This window comes from Dendroctonus ponderosae, unplaced genomic scaffold, assembly GCF_020466585.1.
Source record: "Dendroctonus ponderosae isolate FM_Combo_2020 unplaced genomic scaffold, Dpon_F_20191213v2 Dpon_F_20191213_6, whole genome shotgun sequence".
Classification (NCBI taxonomy): domain Eukaryota; kingdom Metazoa; phylum Arthropoda; class Insecta; order Coleoptera; family Curculionidae; genus Dendroctonus; species Dendroctonus ponderosae.
In genome coordinates this window covers 11,968,998-11,992,163 of record NW_026018814.1, presented here as the reverse complement: position 1 = coordinate 11,992,163, position 23,166 = coordinate 11,968,998, and the positions used below count along the sequence as shown (strand labels likewise).

Genomic DNA, 23,166 nt, shown 5'->3' with positions numbered 1-23,166 from the left:
ACACATTTTCTGCATTAAATATCTGCTTGGATGGATTCATTATGATTTTCAACTTACCATTCCACGCCTCGAACATATCATTGATGATATAATCGACAAAACCGATTTGTGACTTGGGAATTGAGCAGCATTGTCGATCGAACATCGGCATAACAACAGGAAGGCCTCTGGCCTTCTCATCATCAGTTTGCTGAAAATATTCCTCTGCTATTCTTCGAGCCCACTCAACGCACAGTCGAAGAGGTCTGGTAGGATTCGAAACGTCGGAACATTTAATCATCATCCTTTTCACCAAAGTGGTATTCTCAGCTGTGAGAATCGGAGCGTAATCTTCCGATTGCTGCACGAAGGGGTGAAAATATGAAATTAATAAAACCTATCGTTTATCCAGTTTTTCAACTTACATCTCCTATTTCCGATCCAACTGACGATCTGGTGCAGAATACATTCACGAACTTGGCTAAGTGCTCAAAATGTTTTGTCATTTCCGTCGCTAGAATCATATCGATAACATTATGTCGGGCCAATTTGTACGTATCTCTGTCCAGGTTTTTGAAAATGTTCACTCTTTCATCACCTAGAAATTTATTTAATTCACTTTCATCCAGCGAATAAATATTTTAACAAAGGCTTGAAGTAGATGCGCAAAATATTTCTTCTCATCTTCTCAACTTAACATTAAATGCAAGCAGTCAAATAAAATAGGATTTTTTCAAATGTAACTTACCCAAAGTTAATTTGAACGTCATAGCTGCATGATGCGATTCTAATACTGTTACGTCATTATACAAAATAGCCAGAGGATTGTTCGAGTTTGTTAGGAACGCACTAGATTTGCCAGGATGGTCTAAATCGTGTGCTGCAGCTGCTATAAGACTGGTGGCTTCGTCCAAAGGTTCCATAATTGACTTCATCCTCTCCTTTTCAAGAAAACCAGCGGTCGCCTAAATTTTAAAACATGCAAATGAATGTCAGCCTTCGAGAAAAAGCACTGGAGAGTGGTTGAGTATAGTGCTAGTTCTCGTATCTCTAATAGTTTTACTATTTCAAGAGGTTTTTCTGAACTTTATGCCTTACAGTCGAAATTCAAAGAATTACACGGACAAAATGGACTTAAACTTTTACTTGCTATTTTTCGACCCGTTTCCATTTTACAAAAACTAACACAAACTAAAAAGTTCTTTGGCTTGGACATACGAAAGTCTGATTTCATTTTTAACTCTAGAGTCTTTCATTAATTTGGAAATCGCGCCACTATTTTTACGTCACTATAAACATGTTGGGGTCTCCCCAACATGTTTATTTGTTTCGTCTTATTATCGAAAACATGCTCAGAATATAAAAAATAATTGGAAAACACATAAATACTCATCACTATCAGTTTATTTAAGGTTTTTTGACCGAGTATAGATTAGCATAAACAGTATTTTAAACGTGTGAAAAAATAAAGCTGTAAAATAGTTTAGGTATTGGCACAAGTCTTTCAAAATTAACAGACTAAATTCTTGAGAACACTCAGGATTGGGAATAAATCTTTTTAGAAAGCAAACATTATTTTTTAGATCAGTTTCCTTACTGAACATTAATGAGCTTTAACAGTTCATGTTGTTACTGCTGTAGTCACTTGTTGAGTGACTTAATACATTTGAATAATAAATAAAATAAAGTACTTAAATATTTTTAGGTTTTAAATATTCTTTAATACCGTACCGCAAAAAAACCCAAAGAATTACAGATAATTATCAATTAGAATTCAGTAAATTACGTGATTTTCAAAAACTGTTAAGTTGTAAATAAAATATTTGCCTAATTACAAAATATTTAAACTTTGTAATGTTTTTCTTCAAACCATTTTTTAATTATTATTGATGTCAAAGGACGTTTAGATACAATCTAATAAACAAGAGGAAAACCATATTCGAGACAGTTAATATATAAAAAAAATGCAATACTTAAAAAAAAAGAACATTAAAATCAATATCTATACCTATTTAAAATAAAAAATTCGAATTTATTTAGACTCAATTATTATAGTAAATCGCTGTAAGATTATCAAGTCTTCAGTTTTTTCGTTGGATCTTTTATTTGTGATTATATTAAATAAATACTTTCCATAACGATTCAAACCTTTATTTATTTTTCAATGCTCAAATAAATGTAAATAACTTTTATTACCTTTTAAAAATTTATTTTTCTAACAAAATTGTGGCAAACATATTTAAATGTGGAAAGTAATTATAAATATATACGGAAATAAATTATCCATGCAAGTGAGTTAAGTTGCTCAAATATTGATGTTAACTGATTATGTTTGCTGTTGGAATAATCTACTGTACATATTAATAAATGAGAAGACAAAAATGAAAAATACTTATTATTTTTGACCAATGTATCTGGTAAAACAGCGACAGTTCATTTAATATTTTTACTACAAGTACGTTTGCCTAAGTAACACCTTTTTTGGCTTCATTGCACATGAGTAACAGGAGAAACATGTATATTTTAACATTTTAACTCTTTCGCATCTTTGGACATAATGTCGAATGTTTTATGTAGATATCTCGTAGTCGATGGAATGAAATTCATTTCATCGATCGATCGATCGGTCTAATAAATATAACAGCTTTAATTAAAGCATTGTAAAATTAACGTAAAGGTGCAACACTTTCTTTTGAAAAAATCCTTATTCACAAAATTATTGATATTTTCGGTTTATTTTGAGTTGGAGTGTTAGAATTTCTGCTTCTTTTTATGCATAAACTTAATTGCAATGCGACTCACCTGCATAACATCTGCAGCATGCGTCGAGTTATGATACGAATTTTCAGCATGATAATTTGCTTCTATGACGGTTAGCCAATTACTCAGCGTTCTCTCATCGCAGTTCAGCGCTCCACACACGTCAAAGTGATTGAATAAGTTCATACCCAGATGCTGCAAAGGCCTTTTCCGGGTGAGATCCTCTAATTTGAATATGTCGAATTCCCACATCAAGGCGGTATCCAACAGGTCGCGAATGGCTGCCGGAACCTGGAAACCGAATACTAAATTAACGTATGGGATACATTTAGCCATTGGACATGTTATGCCAGAATGTGCTCTTCCAGCTTGTTCCTTTTTGACAACGCTGAGTGCTCGTGAAAGGACTCGATAAACTTACCACTGTTTGAAGCTTTAAAGCGCAGCTGAATTTACTTTAACATGAAAGAGAGAAGACCTCTACCTATCGCATAGAGTATCGAGTATTTTATTGTTAAAGTCTGGTTCATCTTTCATTAAAATATCTTTGCATGGGCGATTGCCGGGAATCAAAAATATTTTAAATCACAACTTCAGCTTGACTCTCATTGAAATAGTTGAACACTTTAATGCTTTCTAAATATTGCTTATTTAAAATGATTTGGTTTTATGTAGTGATGGGAAGCTTCAAATTAAAAAATGAGAACTATTCGATTATGGAAATAACCGAATTGAGCCTATTAACTATTAAAAATGCGCTAAAAATCTAATACGACCAGAATAATTGAATTCACATCGGCGTAGCGAAAGAAGACGTTCATATAAGCGTTAACGGATATCAAAGATATATGTAAAAGGAGAGATTTTATCGATTCCCAGTATTTTCATTTACAGACGGTTGTCGATAACAAAGGTGAGAAGCAACAAGTAGGAATTTACCCATATCACAGAAAGACGTAATAGGAGGCATGCTTCTGAGGCAAAGCAATTCGAATTAAATAACAGAGCGGAATATGCAGGGTGTCCCGTAACCACATGATCAAAAGGGTACTGCGATATTCTTTGTGTTCTGATGATTATTGTAGAAAATGTCTGGCTTCTCTGCTATTGATGGTCAAATTTCTTTAAAAAATATATCTTTTTTGAAATAGCGGTAGAATGGTACTATGTATTTTGGTGAAACTCGCTGTGAATTTGTTCTTATGTAAGGCAATCCAGTTGATACGTTTTGGGCAAGTGGTAAATTCTTGAGTGTCGTGGTCCCAAAACTTCCAGAACTTTTTATTTGGTGGATGGAATCAACAAATTTTTTTTTGGTTCACAATTTTGTTTCTTTGTAAAATTTGTAGCATTCATAGTTTTTGCGCAAAAAATATGTCTGTTTTCTTTCCACTTAACAATATTCAACAAGACTGCAAATATGTCGGTCATTCGAAACGAACTTGTGAGATTGATTGTCAATTAATTTATGCCTCGTATCACGATATCTGCAGTTAATATCTAACATTGTTAATTGTTAATTTTACCTACCAAATAAAAAGTTCTGGTAGATTTTGTACCACGATATTGAATAATTCCCCACTTGCCCAAAACGTATGAACTCGATTGTTTCATCAAAATATGAGCCTTATATAAGAACAAATTGACAGCGAGTTTCACTAAAATACATCGTACCATTTTCCCGATATTTCAAAAAAGATATCTTTTTAAAGAACTTTGACCATCAATCGCAGAGGAGCCAGACATTTTTTGTTAATAAAAGTTAGGTCAGATCGTTTTCTGTTGATGCAAAGAATATCCCAGTATCTTTTTGATCATGTGCTTACCGAACTCCCTGTATAGGAATTAAATAAGTACTTACTGATATAAGAGGGAGATGCAATACGAATTAATTTTCTTTAAAATACTAAAGAGAGAGAGACTAACGGTAAGAAATCAGGAATCCAAAGATTGGAAAAAGAGCAGAATTCCACCTTCGAGAATTTTAAATTATTTAGTTCAATCTAATTAATTATCTCGGCATTGCAGGTATTATTTTGCAGCAGATTTAATTTTTAATTCTGAGGATTTCCGTCCATATACCCGAACTATACGCCGGATTGTTTTCCTGCTCGTTAGTTTAGTATATTTCAATTTGTAGATTTGCAGCGCCGGAATAAATCAATTTATATTTGAAAAACTAATTAATTTGTGCGATTGTTGTTTCATAAATAACCTGTAATAATGTTTTGTTATAAAAGTGATGGCAATAGTGAATCTTTTGTTCAATAAAGCTATATTAATATTCAATTGTTTCTCAATATTAATATCTCCAGGTTGATAATTAGGTATATCTACACAATAAACTGAACGGCTTTAATACACAATGGAAAAATTTCAGGCCATTTTTCAACATTACAAAATAAAGTCTCCACGTTTTATCTCCGTGCTCAAAGGACCTTAAGTTTTTGTTATGAGGTAAGCAGCTTATTTAGACATATGCGAACCTGATAAAAATGTGAATCGTCTGCGAACCGGAGGTGGATTCAGCTTTCAAGTCAGTCATAACAACATGAGTGAGGAAATCCTCGCAGTTTTAACCCAGAAAGCGAAATTTGAATATCAGGTACTTAGGTCCCACATCATGCCAAAATTTCATGTTTTTCGACCCTTTTCTGCACATGTTTTTGAAGCGAAATGAGCAAGAACGCATATCATTCCAGAGAGAATTAAATGACCATTTTAAAATAGACCGAAATCGTTTAAAATTAGATATTGCTTATAGAAAAATGCAAAAGACATATTCACATTTGGAAAAACACAATTCCTTACCTGTTTTAAATTACAACATTACTGTAAAATTGGTGTCGAATTTTTATATAAAAACCGGGTTTGTTCTTCCACATTAAGGTGCAGAAAATGTAGAATTATAAGCAGTTTTCCCGAGTAGTGTTCCCTAAATTACTTTATAAAAAATGTCGGCCCTTAGGTGATTATCCTACCTTTATTAATCCAGTTCGGGAAGGTCTGAACACCGAAGAATCGTTGCTGCTTCTTCTGGAAGATGCGGTAACTGTCGGTTGAGGTGCCTTCTGCGAAACAAAGAATAATTTATACATTTCGCTTAGAAACGATTAAAGATTGAAAATTTGATCAGAAGGTGCTTGCTATCAAATACTAATATTTACAAGCAATTATTACAATGAAAAACGAATTTAAAAATTTCAAACTAGTCATCAAACAAGTAAAATTGAGTATGGTAGGTACTCTCACTTTTTCGTTTTGGGAAAATATAATTATCATTTTAAATTAAATTAATTCATTTTGGACAACTGACTGGATTCATTTATTATTGAATACTATTTTTTATAATATCAAATCAAGCAAAAATTAACATTTATCACACATTGTCTAGACACAATATAATAACACGTACGACGTTAAAACCAGACACGCCAACAATATAAAGTTTTATTCCCATCCCTTAGGCAATATAAGTCTTATATATTTGTTAGTTCCATAAGCTGGGCCTGGCTGGTCCAGATATTTTCTGTTTGATCATTGGACAAAATATACTCGTTTACGACTATGGCGCTTTTGATTAGATTCGAAAAGAAAATAAAATAATCCCAACTTAATAAAAATACATCTCGTTTTGGACATATATTCATAACATTGTCAGATTTAAAGAAGATATGAAAAATAATTCGGCAGCAACTAGTGCGGATTTTTATTGTCCCATATATATATTTATATAACAAGATAAAAGTTAACACAATTGAAATGCTTGCCGAAAACACGATACCAATTATGATACAAAATTACCTAAGCTTCCATGGGGAAAATTAATGTATTCTGAATGACGAAACGAAGTTAGAAGTTGGTTAAATGCAACTTAAATATGTTTTCCTGTACAACTAGTAGTAATTATATATTCCAAATACTTAGAAGCCTGGGGACTGAATGTGATTTTTGTTAAATTTGGTAGTATTGCAAAATAATGCTACGCTAAATCTTCAAATCCTCCGAATTGATACTCAACTATAATTAAATTTTCTATTTGCTTTATTCCCAAAATGCATTATGAAGTAATTCCCATACACTTACCGATAATAGAGCTGTAATGAGATCCGACACGACAGGTTCATCGGTTTTCATTCTGAAATCTTCTTTCACATGAGACACATACAGCTCAGAGCCCTTCAGTATGTCTTCCACTTTGTCAATCAATTGTACTAATTGTCCGTTGGACCCCACATTCTCCCTTATTTGATCTATCAGGCCAACTATCTGGAAGAGTTCAAACAAATAACTTCATTTGCTTTCTATTGCTTATCAACAATCGTTGGCCATTGACTGTAACTAATATTTGAATAAAACTTGGGCATATTGAAACACATTTATGAGGATAAAACATGAAGCGGTACTCATACAGCTGAGAACGGTTGGAGATTTATAGCGACGGAAGCGTTGTGAGTAATAAACATTTGCTTTAAGTTTTAAGGGTTTATTTCATCGCGCAATTATCAGTAAATATCAAATAAAACCCGCTGTTTAGATTTATGAAAAAAAAACTAATCTATTGAATGGATGCAAGAACGTTAGTTTTTAGTAGTTTTTTTATTGATTTCTCGATAATAATAGTATCTAATATTATTAAATATAAGTAGGTATGCTTTTACATAAAATATATATTTCGGTCGCAGGTTGGATAAAACATAAAAGGTTTTCCGCATAAAAAGTCCTTCTTACCTTTGTAATAGGGGCTTCTAAGGGAAGAGCATTTAGTTTGGCCAGTGACGTCCGTCTCAAATAATCACTTCCGATACTTCGGACATCTGTCGACCCCCGCCTGATCGAATGTATGCTACCTCGAGATTGTGATAGATTACTTGGATCTATTGAATTCGTGTCAAAAACTAAAATGAAGTGGGTTGGCATTCTGAAAAAAAGATCGAATTGAAGGTGAGAATGGCTTGTAAAACCGTTCTCAACGAGCAAATGGAAATAAATTATCTTGTTATCTTCTTCTCGTCTTATTGAGGAAGTGATTTACCATTTCACAAGCAAAGTTAATTCATTTTCAAGAGGTTTTACAAGAATTAAGCTGCTTATTTGGTTTAATAACAAAACATACGATAAACCATTCAATTCCCGTTGTGAGCTTTGTATCAATTAAATTCATTCATCCAATTTGTATCAACTAAATGTTATCTCAAAAGGGGATGCAAACGAGCAGCACGCTCATGTGGCCAATGTTTCCATTACATAACATTAGAACTTTCGTCATTTATTTTTCGGTTAATTACATTTTTTTAATAATTTTTTCTCTTGCATTTCTGTTCCGTTTTTCGTCATCTGCGATGAATGATGAAATGGAAAATAAATGTATGATTATTTAATTAAATAAACATTACTATTATTACTATCAATAACTTGTTAATTTAAGCCTCAGAGGAAACTAATAGAAAAGATCCCTTGGTTTTTAAAATTTATTTCTATCAAATAAAATCGCTGACTTAAAAGCAAGCATTCCTTTACGGGCTACTTGCAAGCTCGTTTCTTTAGTAAAATTTTTAATAAAAACAAAGCCTCGAGCAAACCAATTTATTAAAATAAAATTATGTGCCAGCATTACGGCCAATTCAGATTTGAATTTTTGAAGAGCCCATACTTCTTTCAACCGTCAAATAGCCAACGGCAGGTTAATTTTATAAAATATAAAGGAGCCTGTTTTTTCTAATAAATTACAACTTTTATTAAATGAAACTCGAGGAAAATGTGAATGTGCTCTCAAACATTTTCCGTTAATTGAGGGATTAGAGCAAACGTTTGGGACGTTGGGCTTGCGGATTTAAAAAAGGGTCTGATAAATTCACACAATCAATTAGAAAACTTCCGAAGTGAGCTTATTTTACAAAAATTGTCCGAACTTTTAATAATTAAAAGCGAGTTATTAATTGGAAAATAGCTTACATTAATACTGCTCGCTTGAGTTTCGAAATGCAGCGTGATTATTTTGTTTTAAATGATTAGGTGGGTTTTTTTGCAAGAAAGAATTTTGATTTTATTTTCAAAAAAATTAAAATATGTCTGGTTCACTGTAAAGATGCTGTTATATGCTAAATGAATACTAGTTATGTTGCTGCCATAAGGCTCATATTTTTAACACCCTGTTTTATAAAAACGCATACTATTTTTAGATACCTAAAACCAACAAAAATGCTCTTTTGTTTAATATCGATAGGTAAACCGTTTGTCAGAAAACGGCTAACATTTAAAATATATATGTATATAAATGTATAACTAATATATGCTCGTTCACGCGCACTTGGAGTTGAGGATAGTCCACCCAATCAAAGTCTCTTGTCTCTTTGATCGGAAAGAAAAATTATTCATAGCAACATATCCTCCTTAGTTCCAACAGCTGTGAAACCAACAATATCTTCAGATGTCCCCAGAAATAAAAATGTAATTAATTTAAGTCCTGAGGACGGGGTACCAGCCTCAGGTCTTTCTCTACCGACTCAGTGATTTAAAAAAATTATAATTAGATGCTCTTGAAATTTGAATTAATTAATTTTAGATAACGAGTTCACAAATGAAAGCTGTGAGATGCAAAGATAAGATTTTATGCAAAAAATTGACAATATTGTCCATTATTCTCCAAACTGCTCTTTGCAAAATTAAACTTTCTTGGCTAAAAAGCCTTTTTGCAGGAAAACGGTTGATTTCATCCATGTTAAACAAGAGACATTTTTCTTTAGCTTACAGAGTGTTAAACATATTATCTTTAATGGGTACTATCTGGTTAGTTCCTGTCTTAAATCGCACACTCCCATTACCATATTTACCAAATTCATAATTAATAATTGCTAAAATACTAGCAACTTTTTTGAATAATATTATCGACTMGTACAGCTTCATATTCAGAATATRAAAAACACGACAGTAAAAATATTTGCTGTTTTTGACGGTGTTTTTCATGCGTAAATTTCATATATCCTTTGCCAAGCCAAACCGGTTGCGGGCTCAAAAAAACTGGGCTATATTTATTCCTTCCAAAATCCATAGAAATTTTGTTTCTTGAGTTTATCGATTAATCGATTCGTACTTGCCCTTTCAAGGATGCGCTGTGGGTTCCGTTGCATGCTTTTCAAACAAAGTAACATACAAAATCGAGTGTTGTGATGAACATTTTGAGTGGAATTATTTTGCAAAAACTGGACACAGTGATTTACAGTTCTGCAAACATTGGCTTGGGTTATTGACAATGAGGACGTGGAAACTGCAAAGGTAATGCTCGCAATTTTTCTGTTTTAACTTATTCCAACAATGCTGTGTTTGCCAGGATTATTTGCAATTAGAGCCAAATTTTCCTTTTTTAAGTGGGTACTCAATATTTACTCAGATTTTGATGTTCAATAAACTATTTTAATTATTTTTGAGCACTTTATGCGCATCTGATTCAGAAGGCAAAAGCTGTTTTTCTGTACTGTACATCGCTAAGAATTCCTAATATCACTTTAAATAAATATTTTTAGCTTCCCTGTTTCAACCCCTTAGGAGGGGAAGATGTCACCCTCAGAATCTTAAATTGGAAAGGGGTCAAGTGTCACATCGTTTTAAAGGGGGTTCAATTCTCAGTACATTAGTTGCTTTTTATCCAGAGGTTTCCGAATAATTGCGCCTCAAAGTTGTAGAAACAATTAAACTTGCCAAAGAGTTGAAGTCTTAATGCTATCACCTCGAATTTGGAACCTTTCAATGTTAGAACATGGTTTTAAGTTCTTCATCTAATCTATTTCCACAATGAGTAGAATCTACATTCAATGGATACTGGCAAGAAACTGGAACTGCACAAAAACCTGTAAAGGTTGTTCATACATTGCTCAGATATTTGCCTTCATACAAGCATTTGTTTCTTCTTCTTGTTGTTGCGCTTCTTCTATCGTAGGTTCGCTATCGTCAGAGCTATTTTAATTTTATTGACTGCCGCGTGAAATAGCTGACTGTTGTTGGAGCAAAACCAATCTTCAGATCTTTAAGCCATGAGCCGCGTCTCCTTGTAACACTTTTCTTCTGTGATTATGCCTTCTAATTTTTTTATTGATTCATTGAGATCATTTTTTTGCAAAAGGAAGTATTTGTCATCACATGTGACTCAGGTGGTCTCAAAAAACAACTTTTGGATGGTGCAGCGATAATTTTCTGCTCTTAGTCCTATTAACGATCTAAAGCTCATGTGGAAGTTAAAACTTCTAAGGCAGTTTCAGACAAAAACTCAATATATGCAGAAACTCTGCCACATTTTCATCTAAGGTGAAGTTCACTTTCAAACATTTCGTTCATTCATGCAACTCGGTTTATTCAATTTTTTTCTCAAGTCGACTGCGAAGTTCTAGTAGCTTCAATATCAGCCTTAGATTTTGTCTGTTCAAAAACGTATCATTACAATACCAAATAAATTAGTATTTAAAATCCATTCAGTAAATAAACGAGATGTGCAAAAAAATTAAAACCTTCTATCGAGATCCGAGGCTTATCCTAATGGCTGTGATGCTGAAATACAAAACGAAAAACCACCGAAATTTGCAAATGCATCATGTGTGTGTTTAACACCCTCAAAAGTTTAGAGTCGATCGGGTTGATATTGCTTGATTTGATCTGAATTACATGCGGTTTAAATTTTACATCAGTTAAATCTGACATCCATCTAGAACCATTTATTAAACGTACATTTTTAAAATGCCTCTTTTTCCATTTCTGACAGTAATATTGGACTTGAAACCGCATGGCGTCAACAAAAGGGAATATTTTATATGTATATCAGAGCTACGAAAGAGTGACGTAACTGAAAATTGTAAAACATTTGGGATTAACATTTTAAATTTGCTTTTCACGCATGTCACACAGAAATCTGAGAAAGTAATCCTAAAGCGATTAAAATGCAAAAATGAGCACACCGATGTAAATATGCAAATACGTGCTATAAAATTCGGTAATTTAGTGTGTGAGGAAATATCAGTTTTTCCGTTTGATGTACACTCGGTCTGGTTTGACTTTAAATGGCCAAGTATAACCGAATATGCTTAGGAACAGTAAATTTTCCTGCAAGACACGTATAGGCTGATTGGCAAAATTGCAAAAGATTGCTTTTTTAATGAGCGTTTCAGTCCTGGCATTATAAATATAAATTTACCTTCCTGCACAGGAAAATGGTACAGCTCGACAATTGCTGACTATAGTTTCCTGGGTCGATTTTCTTTTTAATGTCATGGGACCGCTCCATTCTCTGGCTCTCAGCAGGGACGAACCCATCGTATTTATCTGCACCGTATCATATACCAACTGTTCCTGCAGAGTTTTCCCTATAGTGTCTTCCTGCCTCAGGCCTAACTGTCTTTCACATGCCGCGTTCATGTACTGAAACAAAACGAACAACATTAAACAACGGCAAACAAACACAAATGCAGTTTAGTTGTAATGGTAAAATAACAGTGGGTAAATTAATGTCTATCAGAATAAACGTTATTCGCAAGAGCAAGCACGTAAATGGGCAAAACAAATGTTCTGGATTAAATTAAAAAAGGGGAGCATATAAAAACAAATCGAGACCACAGAATTTTTTACTTTCATGTTCCAGTTAAGTCGCTATAACTGCACAGCGTGAATTTTATTTTGAAGGAGTTGATAATTTAACTAAAAATCAGTTATCCTTAAACCGTTTTAAAGTAAGACCTGTTAAAAAGCCGTTTATTGCCACCTCAAAGTAAATGAAAATGTAAGTGATAAATTGGACATTTCATTTATAAATTTGAAATATTTAACTCGATACTGTTAATGAAAGTACATTTTAAATTGCCAGATTCAAAATACGGCTTTTTGCTAACCAGTCCACAAGAGAAACCACCCCGAAAGCTAGAGACGTGAACATATATACGTATAAATGTACACGTAACGTATTAATTGCATTGTTCCAATGAGCACAACATCTATGATTGAAAATTGTGAAAAATTGAATGCCAACCGTGTAATAATAATAATAAAATTAATGTAAGTTGAAACTATCATTTAACACTAACTCATATCAATAAAAACCATATTTGACCATAAATTGACAAAATTTCTGTTTATAAAATTCATTATTAGTTTTAGTTTTCCGTTTCGTTGCACATTTGTTAAAAACGAAACGTTAAAAAAATTCCCATCACTTGTAAAACTTGCGTAAAAATCGGTTTGTTATTATCGTTTTGAGAATCTACTTTAGTACAGCAATATTCGGGCACGCGAAAACTTTTCAGCTAAGTTTATGTTTCGAAAGGGTTTTACATTCTCCGCCTAATTGCAAAACAATGCTCTAACACGATATCAATAAATATTGAATATCCCTTTTCAACACGAATGTGCAGTGCTGATATTATTTATTGCTTCAACTAACAATTGTCTGTATTAAAATAAAACCGAAAAACATATGTTCAACAGTGTTTAAATATAAATAACATCTATTTATTGGCTGCTTCAACAAAAAGTTTCGCTCCTATTCTGTTATTTGATTGGTGTTATTGGTAGGAAATTACCTTGCAATCAATTTGGAAACATCTGACATCGCCAATTTTATTATCAATTTCCGTAACTATTATCTATTGCAATGCACATTTCTTTTTGTGGATTAAGTAGAATAGTGTAAAATGTAAATACCGATTTGCAGATTTTATTTCCTCGCCTCCATAAATCGATACACAGGAATACATCCGGTATTGTGAAAAATGGGTCATTTCTAACATTCGCATTCCTTTCTAAATTGGAATAAAATGGAGCATATGGTTGGACACTTTAAAATTTTAGATTGTATAAACATTTTTTTTTTTAGTTTAACTCAACCAATTGAACGGCAGCTGCCCCATTATTTTTTCTAAGCTTCTTCTAGCATCTATCTGAATTTTATTTGAATGCGAGTTCTTTTCAACCAATTAAATATGAATTCCTTTCAACTGTATATGCAAGTTCAATGTATATTTAAATCACTTTAGTCATTTGTCACACACTTTAGTCACAGAGTCATTTGCTCTGCTTCCAGTATCTGGAAGGTAATGATTATAGTAAAAACAAAGTTAATAACTATTTTTTTGTTCATGTAGAAATAAGCAAAAGCTCTTAATATTGGCTTAATCCTGAGCAGATAGGAAAAACAGACCCGAAATTTTATTACAAATTAATTGGTGTGAATAAAATTATAAAAATACTAAGTTGAAATGCACTTGCATCTAAAGTCACGAAACTCATCTAATATGCATTGATAGCTTTTCCATCACTTCTCCGGACAAAGTGGGAATAATATATGTCTAACGTGTGTTTGTTAAGGTTATTTGTCTGTCGGATAGATATATTTATGGCCTAAGCTATTTGTAATGGCAAACTATTTCTACGTTTAAAGGTAGAAAACTTCCACATAGTTATTGTTTGATTGTGAAAGTTTACGGTCTACGTTTGTAAAATATAAATATTTTAATTAATAATTTATGATTATTACATTTTAATGCGACAATTAATTTAAATAAAATTGATCTGCAAACAAAATATTTTGTAGGTTCCACTTCTGTCCAGCAAGCTTTCTATCGTGCTTTTGGAAAATGCCGTTCTCTAAGTGCACTTAAATGTTAAGAAAGATGTTATAACCAAAAATATCCTCATCTTAAAATATAAGAGTCGATTATTGTGCTTTATGGCCGGTACGCATTCAGTCATAAACAAAATTTCTCGGTTGCCCTTTTAAACTTCGGATGCAAGTACTATCGATTTATGTGGTTAATAGACTTTTATCTGGGTTAGTTAAATTAACGCCAGTGGGAAAGCATTTAAAAGTGAAATTAATGCTCGGAAATGGCTCTATAAAGAAAGTGCATTTTGCAGTAAAGTTAACCATCTAAACCGCACAAGGGGTTAGTCTGGAAACTATGAGAAAAATATAGCTTGAGCCTAAACTTAAAAACAAGCTCGTTTTCTAAGAATATTTTTTTATTGAATTGCTTAATAAATTGGTGAGTTAATGTACTTTTGCAGGATCAATTATAAAAGTAGTGTAGTTGTATAAGTTCGTGCAAAAATTGTCACCGTACAAAGTTTGAATTTTAAGAATTTTTAAAAATGATTGAAAGCTTTATTAAATTAGTTTTGAAACATCGTGCCAAAATTTGAAACATTCTATTTAGCATGTTTAACAAGTATCTTCAAATGATGATTTTCATTTATTCGATTTCCTATGTTAATTTTTGTTACTAACTTTTGTGACTTGAATTTAAAGTAATCAATTCAACAGATTAACTGATCTATAAAAAATGTAATAAATATAAAGAGCTTATTGAATGCAAACGTTTTTGTATTCATTTGTATTTATCAAGCCTTTTCAACTTGAAACATGAAAACAAAATGCAATAGTATACATAATTCGATAGAATCAATTCAATTTGTTGAAATTTGCTTTCAAACACATTCTGTACGCTCTGAAACCCGTATTCAGTCGAAGTTAATTCTTTGACAGGAAATAACATTGAAAAACCTATTTGAAAAATCTAGTACGTTTTGTTGGAACTAGTACCTATATTTGATTTCGATTATGAATCTGGAACATTTTAGAGCCAATTTAATTAAAATGTATATGTTAAAAGCAATTGGCTTTAATTGAATTGTTTATTAAGATTAATTAGAGACGTGTGAAGTCTATTTTCGGGTGTTGCAGAACATCGTACAATGAAAACCTAGAGTATATTTGCAAACAAGATAATTGAAAAAGTTGGCATACCCATGTTTAGATCAAAAACGTGTCGGAAAATGATAATTTTACAGAATAGGACTCACGCAGGATCTGTATATATTGGAAATAGATTTGCTTTGAATTTCCTGATTAAAATCTCTTATTTTCAATAAAACCAAACGGCTTCCAAGATTTACAACGTCTGCAAAGTTGTAACATTAAACGCCTAAACCGAGATTCTTTCAAATGTTAAAAACTGTAAAGTACACATAAAGTGTAAGCCATGAAAGTTTTATGCTGATGAAAGAAGGGTTGGGCTGATAACAGAATTGTAAAACGTCCATTAACATTACGACTGAGGGAAAACTTGGTAACTGCAAGGGCTTCTCAGGTACTAAATAATTAATGGGGGTATTAGAGACGGAAAATATTAATAATGTATTTCCAATTTATTTATTTAAAATTTAATATTAGTTGAAGCTAAAATTCTTGGAAACCAACGGCACTTTTTATTAGTTAAAAAATCATTCCATTTTCATTATTCTGATTATTAAATTCGGAAACAAACATTTACAACAACCACAGTCTAATTAAGTGCATGTGGAATTCGAGTTACACGTTTTACTGCTTTGGGAATAAACAAGATTGATTACCAAATTTAATTACGATAATTTAGGTTTAATTGATGCTGAAACGTGAATTTTCAACTAGTTAGATTTATACCACACGTTCACAACTTGAATACAGTCTTCATTTTTTAATTTGATTCCCATCTTTCAATGTTAAACATATTGAATGATTGATCGAAGATTTTGATGCACAGAAAGTATGCAAAATTTGAAAACATTCGGTGAATAAGCAGAAGAAATAAATCAATACACAATAAAAAAATATTATCGGTGAATATATGGGGAATAAAATCAAATAATAAATTTATTGGAAAAGGACTGCTGTAGGCAGGCCCACAATATGCTTCCCTAACCACAATTTTGAAATTGACTAATTTAGACACTGAACAGAAATGAACTGAAAAACTGAATGAAATGATGTATGACTAGACTCAGATTGTAAGAAATTAGTTTTTGCTAACTGGTTCATTACTCGCCTGAAAAAAAAATCGGAACTAGATTTTTCCTCAGTTACTCACCTGAAATTTGTAGCTATCATCTGTTACTATAACTAGATCCCTGCATTTGTCTAAAGCTGTGTACATGGCCTGACAGGTAGCATGTTGAGCCATCGTTCTGAGGTCGCAGTGTTTGAGCACGATCAGTTCGTTTACGCATACCAGCACGTTTGTAGTCTCTATAAGACACTAACAAAAGTGTTTATGAATTTTTGTTCGAGGTTATTTGCTGAGAAACACTAAATGTTTTAGCTATTTGCCCTACATGCTATGTTATTGCCCAGACTATGTTTTAATGAGGGCCCTTTGGTTAATTTAATCATGCTGACCCAAGCTTGAAATTATTAATATTCCAGGCACATTATATAATATGCTTTATATGCAGCATTTAATAATTTTAAAGTGAATTATAACTAAATATCCGTATTATGCCATAATTTACATCTCAACTTGCAACTACGTTGGACGTTATGCCACAAACGTACGTCCATTCCAGGGATTACTACTAAATATTTTTAATCCTCCATCAAAGTCAGCTAAAGCTAAGTTAATGAGTTTGCCGCTTTTGAACTGAAATGGATTCTTTTCATCATGGATGATAGAAAGGGTATAGAAGCCCACTTTTATCCGCCTTCATTTTATAAACTAGGTGACTTTTAAGTAATCGCTGTATTTAATAGGGACAGTTGGAACTTGATGTCAGTAGACACAAGTCCAGCACTTAAATCAGTTCATTTTTACTTCAAAACTAATTTTATAGTTAAATAACCATATTGAGCGTACCCTATTAAATCCGGACTCCAAAAGGGATGCAATTGTAACGTCATCTCGCTCAAATGCACTGCAATTAAAAATGTTAGTTTAGGTTTATTTGATTGATCCGAATTTAGTTATTTAATTAATTTAACAACTCCGCAGCTAGTTCATACAAATAACTATAAAAAAAGTAACGGTTTAAATAAATAATAAAAAAATATAAGGGTAAAAATATGTATATAATCTGGAATATAACCCATGCATTATACATTCAACTTGGAAAGAAATGTTGTATGTTTTCCAAATAAAACTTGAGTAAATACATTTTGGCTATACGCTCGAAAACTAATTAAATAAATTATATTCAATGCAAATTACCTCTTTCGTACTATTGCTATTATGACAGTGTGCTGGCTTCCTTTTGTGTTCCTAATAGATCTGTAACAAAAAACTATAATTAAAAAATGACTTCGTTAAGTCGCCTGCTGATTCCAGAAATATTTTAAGTTAATAAAAATTAAAAACGTTCAGTTTGTGTCATTTAAAAAATAGTTTGCCAATGAAATTTCCTAACCCTGTTTGCACTATTTCTTCTTTTCTGTCCATAGAGAAAAAGTCTATTGTTTGCTGGATCTTTAGAGAATTATAAAAATGTTAGGTTTTCATTTCCGGCCTCAAAATCAATATAACAAATATATTATTTCATGCCATCCAATTCCTAGAAGCTGTTACAGTTTATTACGTTATAACTGAAATAGAAACGGCAATTATTTCTCAGTCAAAGGGAAATGGATATCTGCAAAATATCCATTCTGATAAAAGACAATCTAGTTGTGTGTAACTATTAACTAACAATGGTAGATGTTGAGAAAATAATAGCATAGCTTTCCCTGCAAAATAAAAGTTTTGAATTTAGATTTTACGATGGTGAAACCCGACAATAATATACGTTTACGTATGGCCGTAAATGCACTTTGATAAATTTATTGCTCAGAAAATGTTATCATGCTGTTTTGGACACACATGTATTATGTAGGAAGTACATTGCTTGTTAATAGCAAGGTGACAATTTCACATTTTTAAGCATTTGAGAATAATTAGGAAATTAATTTAATGAACTTTTAATAAAATCAAGCTTGCATAATATTTAAAGTTATATATAAGAAAATATTTGGATTGCGGCACCAAAATTTAATTGAATCACGTTGAACGATGGCAGTGGCAACTTTTAATTGCGCTGCTCTTTGATGGATGGAAAATCTCCCGCTTTTGAAAAAGCGGAAAGTGTCGAAATTCAAGCTTAATATTTATGAATTCGGGGTTTGCAGCTTTTACAGATAAATTTTCTTTTGAGCATTGAAGTCTAACGAAAAAATGCTCATAATCTATTATAAAATATTTTATTAGATAGTCATATTTGCATAAACACAACATGCGTATTAACAGGAACATCTATACCAAAGAAAAAACTTGGGTGCAATCAAATACAACCAAAACAAATAGAACAAGTAATATTTTTATAAATTAAAAATGCAGCATTCCAGTGGGGAATAAGGAACAAATTTTATGCCCCTGGTTAGATGTGGACTTTCTGCAAAAACGGCGAGAGCAAGCCATCAATTTTTCAGAGTTTCACTTGATCCGTCTGCCTCATCCGTCTGCCTCATCCACCGTCTGATATTCAGTCTCTGGATAGTTTCGTTATTTTTGAAAAAGCAACTATTTCGAATGTGTGCCCTTTCCTTAATACATTATTTTCAACTTCAGTCAGTGAAAAACAAGAATTAGTGTGCCATTTTCAATTATTCTTCTTAAGTGTAATTTTCAGTCCAAATATTCCCTGTAAGCACGCTATTCAACTTTTCTAACTGGGCTAAATACAATTTATTTTGCATGAACTAATCTGATGAAGTAAACTGGATAAGCTGTGGGCATGTAGTACAAATTAATCCAATGAGTTTGCTGCGAAAACACATTTAATTTAAATAAATGACCAACACTAACTGAATGCTAAAGATTTGAAATCCTAATGGCATTAAATGTACTGTAATGACAGAGGAATTAAGCTTGAATGTTTAATTTAATCCCGTCTAAGAATGGCGGTGGCAATTTTTAATTACGTCGCCCTTTCAAGCATGTAAATATTCCGCAATTTTAAATTGCGGAATTCATTTGAATTCAAGGGGAGTAAAATTTTGCAGCTTTGGCGCGCTAAATTATATTTGAATAAACTTTTAACAAAAGGAAAAACATATTTTAAAAATATACATTGACATATAATTGAGCGCGAATTGAAAAAACAATTAGTGTGTAGAAATAATTTCGGTAAATAAATTATGATGATATCCAAAAATGTATTAGAATTTTATGTATTAAATAAATATATTTCAATCAAAAATCTCGTTAAAAACGTGAATAACTCATTTTGCTCAATCTGAACATTTACCAAAACCTCAAACTATTTTAATATATTAATTGATACGAAACTAGATACATTAAATACCTAAAATAATTACAAAAAATAAATATTTATTTGTCTTAAGTTAATTAGTTAAGCTACTGAATGGAAGTTAAAGGGTTAATCAACCACGTACTAGCAATCACCCGAACAGGTAGTTCAATCATCATCACTTTACATTTTTTGTTACCTTTTAAATTGGCTGAATATTTCTTTATCTGAAAATGCGCAAAATATACATATATATCTGCTACAGTTCGATTCAATTTCGAATGTGAGTAAAATGAAACATATTGTAACCGGCACAGTGAAGTGTATTGTGAATAGATGCATATTCTTATTGTCGCCTTTTTATTCAGCTCCATGATAAATTTTCATGGATTGATTGAATTTAAATTTGCCATTTATCGGCACAAACCATATACTGTTATTCAAACACCGTCAAAAGCAATTTACTGTTATAGCATTTTCTCGTACATTTTCCTTTTCACATCTCCAGAGATAATTGGAATGAAAAAAACCAAATCCCACATTATCAAAAGAAAATATACAATACTGGGGAAAGTGGCGAATTTTATTCTGGAATTACATGCGGAAAGCGGTAAAACACAATGAAAATTATATTAACAAGTTCTTCCAAGAAGTATAAATTTCTCTTCCCTGGCAATATTAAATGCTTTGACTTAAAAAAAAACGAAAGCCGATTTCTTTCTAAAGGCAGTTCGAGCCTCAAAGGCCGCCAAACAAGGTTGAAACCAGAATTTTATAACAAATGATTTACTTTGTTCTGGAATGGAGACAGAGAACAAAACAGAACAGTCTATAGACGTTCTAAAGGAGCACTTGTTGCTAGTCTAATGCAAACTGTTAATTGAGTTTTCAAGAGTTTATCTACTTTCGGGAAGTTTGGCGGCTTGGCTTTGTAGAGAAATAGGGATAGGAAAAATAATACAGTTATTCTCTACATATTTTCTAATGAGTTAACATTAATTTTGTGTATATTGTCTACAGTGACCGTCAGCAGTTTCTGCTGGAGAGTCTATTTTGATTTCGTTTATTGTGCGTGTTATTTTTATTACTACATTATACCCACTATGTAATATACTTGATCTTAAAGTTCATGTTATGGATGCAAATAATAATTATTTCCTTTTGCGGCTTAAACATATTAAAACTCTCCTAACGACAAATTGAACTGTACCTTTTATATATGGACATTTTTTTTAGATAGTACAATAAGCATCAGCAGCAAAATTTGATCAGATTTAAAAGGCAATTTCTTTAGTCAATTAGTAAATCACTAGCATGCTACTTAAAATACGATATATTAGTTTTACAATCAGATGTGGGAAGCGAGTTTTAAAATGTTAAACTATAAATTCAAATTTCATTTGAATATCTTTAAATGCTTGAAGCGTTTTATCATCAGTAAGAGTTGCTAAACGGGACCTAGAAAATATATTAACTTAATTTATTTCTGGCTCTTAGAACATGTTATTGACAAAATTTCGTTTTGTGTGTACATTTTGCAGTAAGAAAAAAATACATTTCGCGGTAAGAAACTTTCTGGTAAAATTGAAATTTATTTATTGAAAATTCATATTCAGAAGATTTGATGAACTGAACAGTTTTGGTCAAATCAGAAGTAGGTAGGAACTTGATTATTCTGAGCCATTTATTTTCAAAAATTCAAAGTCCAAGGGAAGTCCAAAAATCAAGCTAATTTGTTTAAGCTTTAAGCTACTACATTGTTAAACATTTGTACTCGCCTTTTAATGAAAAACAAGATATAGAATAAAAGCCTGATATTCTATTTGGAAAACTGAGTTAAAATAAACGTTTACTCAACTAATGCTTTATTTTAGGAAACTTTAAATTTTATTGAAAATACCTGATAATCTTTTAAAATTAAACATTGCTTCAGTTGGTTGGAATGTCATGCAGATGCTGCGTCCAACTTTCCATTCCAAAGCGAGCAAACGTAAATAAAATCAATCTAAAAAGTTATTTTCATATATTTCATATATTAGAACGATTTTAGAATGTGAGAATGTTTTAGAATGTGAAATATAATTATTTCGAAAATCGCTCCCGAACTTGTATGGCATGAATAATATTAATACAAATTAAAAACGTTGTTCGTTTATCGGCAAACGACGTTTATGCGGACTTTTATGTATTCAGAAGTAATAAAAACCGGTTACCACTGGCAAGCAATTTGGGGTCCAAAATACCGTCAAACAAGGTTAAAACCGTAATTTCTTTATAAATAATTCATTTAGTTCTCGAACGAAGCTAAAGAACGAGCTGAGGGTCTATCGACCAGGTTAGGGGCACACTTGTTGCTAATAGAGCGAGCTGTCCCTCAACTTTTCGTTTTATTTGCTTTTGAGAGCTGGCTAGAGAGGGTTTTTGGATCAAAGGACGTGACATCTTTCTGGGATTCGAGTGTTTGACATGCATTAGCTGGTCTCTTAAATAAACAAAAAGTTTCCTGATTATCGTGCTGGAAAATGATATATTAAGCCATTAAATAGCAGAAATGTTGCACGAATTTGCTATGATGATATACATCGCTAGTAGCACGTACATCGTTTAAGCAGGTCTAAATCGCTTTTGAACACGTTTAGTCCAATCTACCACGGTTTTTTTGTGAAAAATTTCTTAGCTTAAATGGCTTGATGTTAAGCTTTATTTCATGACTCTCCATACATTGACAGTAAGAGCAAATTTCCAACGTTGAAAAGTTATAACTGATATCATCATGTACAAAAATTGAAAGTGAGGTAGATAGATTTTTCTATTATGAAATTGAAAAAAATATTAGTACGTGATTTCATATAAGGAAAGAAAAGGATCGAAAAATCTGATAAAACCAATTCACGATTCGTATCAAAGATATTGGGGATACGATGGATCCATATATAAAAAGTACCGTAATTTGATATTCAGTTTTTTGCAAATATGTCCACTTCCGAAAATAATCTGTTCTTTGCCCCCCCTTTAAGAACATTTTCTGAAGTTTAGAAAATACCCTTTACTGAACTTTATAAAGCCATTTCTGTATCACCTTGCAGAAACTTAGTGGTTGTCTGGTATGCTTAAAGATGCATGTTTACTTATTCTGACCTTTAAACATTTTCATTTAGGGTTCCGATTTTATTTAGAAAATCACAAAGCCTCTAAATTTCGTTTCTCTTTCTTTTAGCTTAGGCATGAAGGAGACGCTTTTAAAGTTTAGACAGACTCTTTTTACATGCTTTCATTGTTTTTAAAGGAGACCATTTACACTTTGTGTGGTTTTATATTATTTCAGATTTTTTGCAATTTCTAATCCGATGTGCAAAGTGCAGA

At 32.0% G+C, this 23,166-nt stretch overlaps 1 protein-coding gene across 11 annotated transcripts in view; it reads right to left on the bottom strand.

The window, feature by feature from the left end:
• LOC109545167 (high affinity cAMP-specific and IBMX-insensitive 3',5'-cyclic phosphodiesterase 8) overlaps window positions 1-23,166 on the bottom strand; it is a 104,547-nt gene that overhangs the window by 1,663 nt on the left and 79,718 nt on the right. For all 11 annotated transcript variants that reach the window (XM_019915697.2, XM_019915702.2, XM_019915700.2 and 8 more), the window contains 11 exons: window positions 17,733-17,792; window positions 17,382-17,439; window positions 16,620-16,787; window positions 11,921-12,144; window positions 7,471-7,660; window positions 6,826-7,008; window positions 5,721-5,810; window positions 2,782-3,030; window positions 728-944; window positions 405-577; window positions 58-340 (listed from right to left, as the gene is read on the bottom strand). In XM_019915697.2, the coding sequence (XP_019771256.1) occupies window positions 58-340; window positions 405-577; window positions 728-944; window positions 2,782-3,030; window positions 5,721-5,810; window positions 6,826-7,008; window positions 7,471-7,660; window positions 11,921-12,144; window positions 16,620-16,787; window positions 17,382-17,439; window positions 17,733-17,792 (1,895 nt within the window). The remainder of the gene's footprint in view (window positions 1-57; window positions 341-404; window positions 578-727; window positions 945-2,781; window positions 3,031-5,720; window positions 5,811-6,825; window positions 7,009-7,470; window positions 7,661-11,920; window positions 12,145-16,619; window positions 16,788-17,381; window positions 17,440-17,732; window positions 17,793-23,166) is intronic.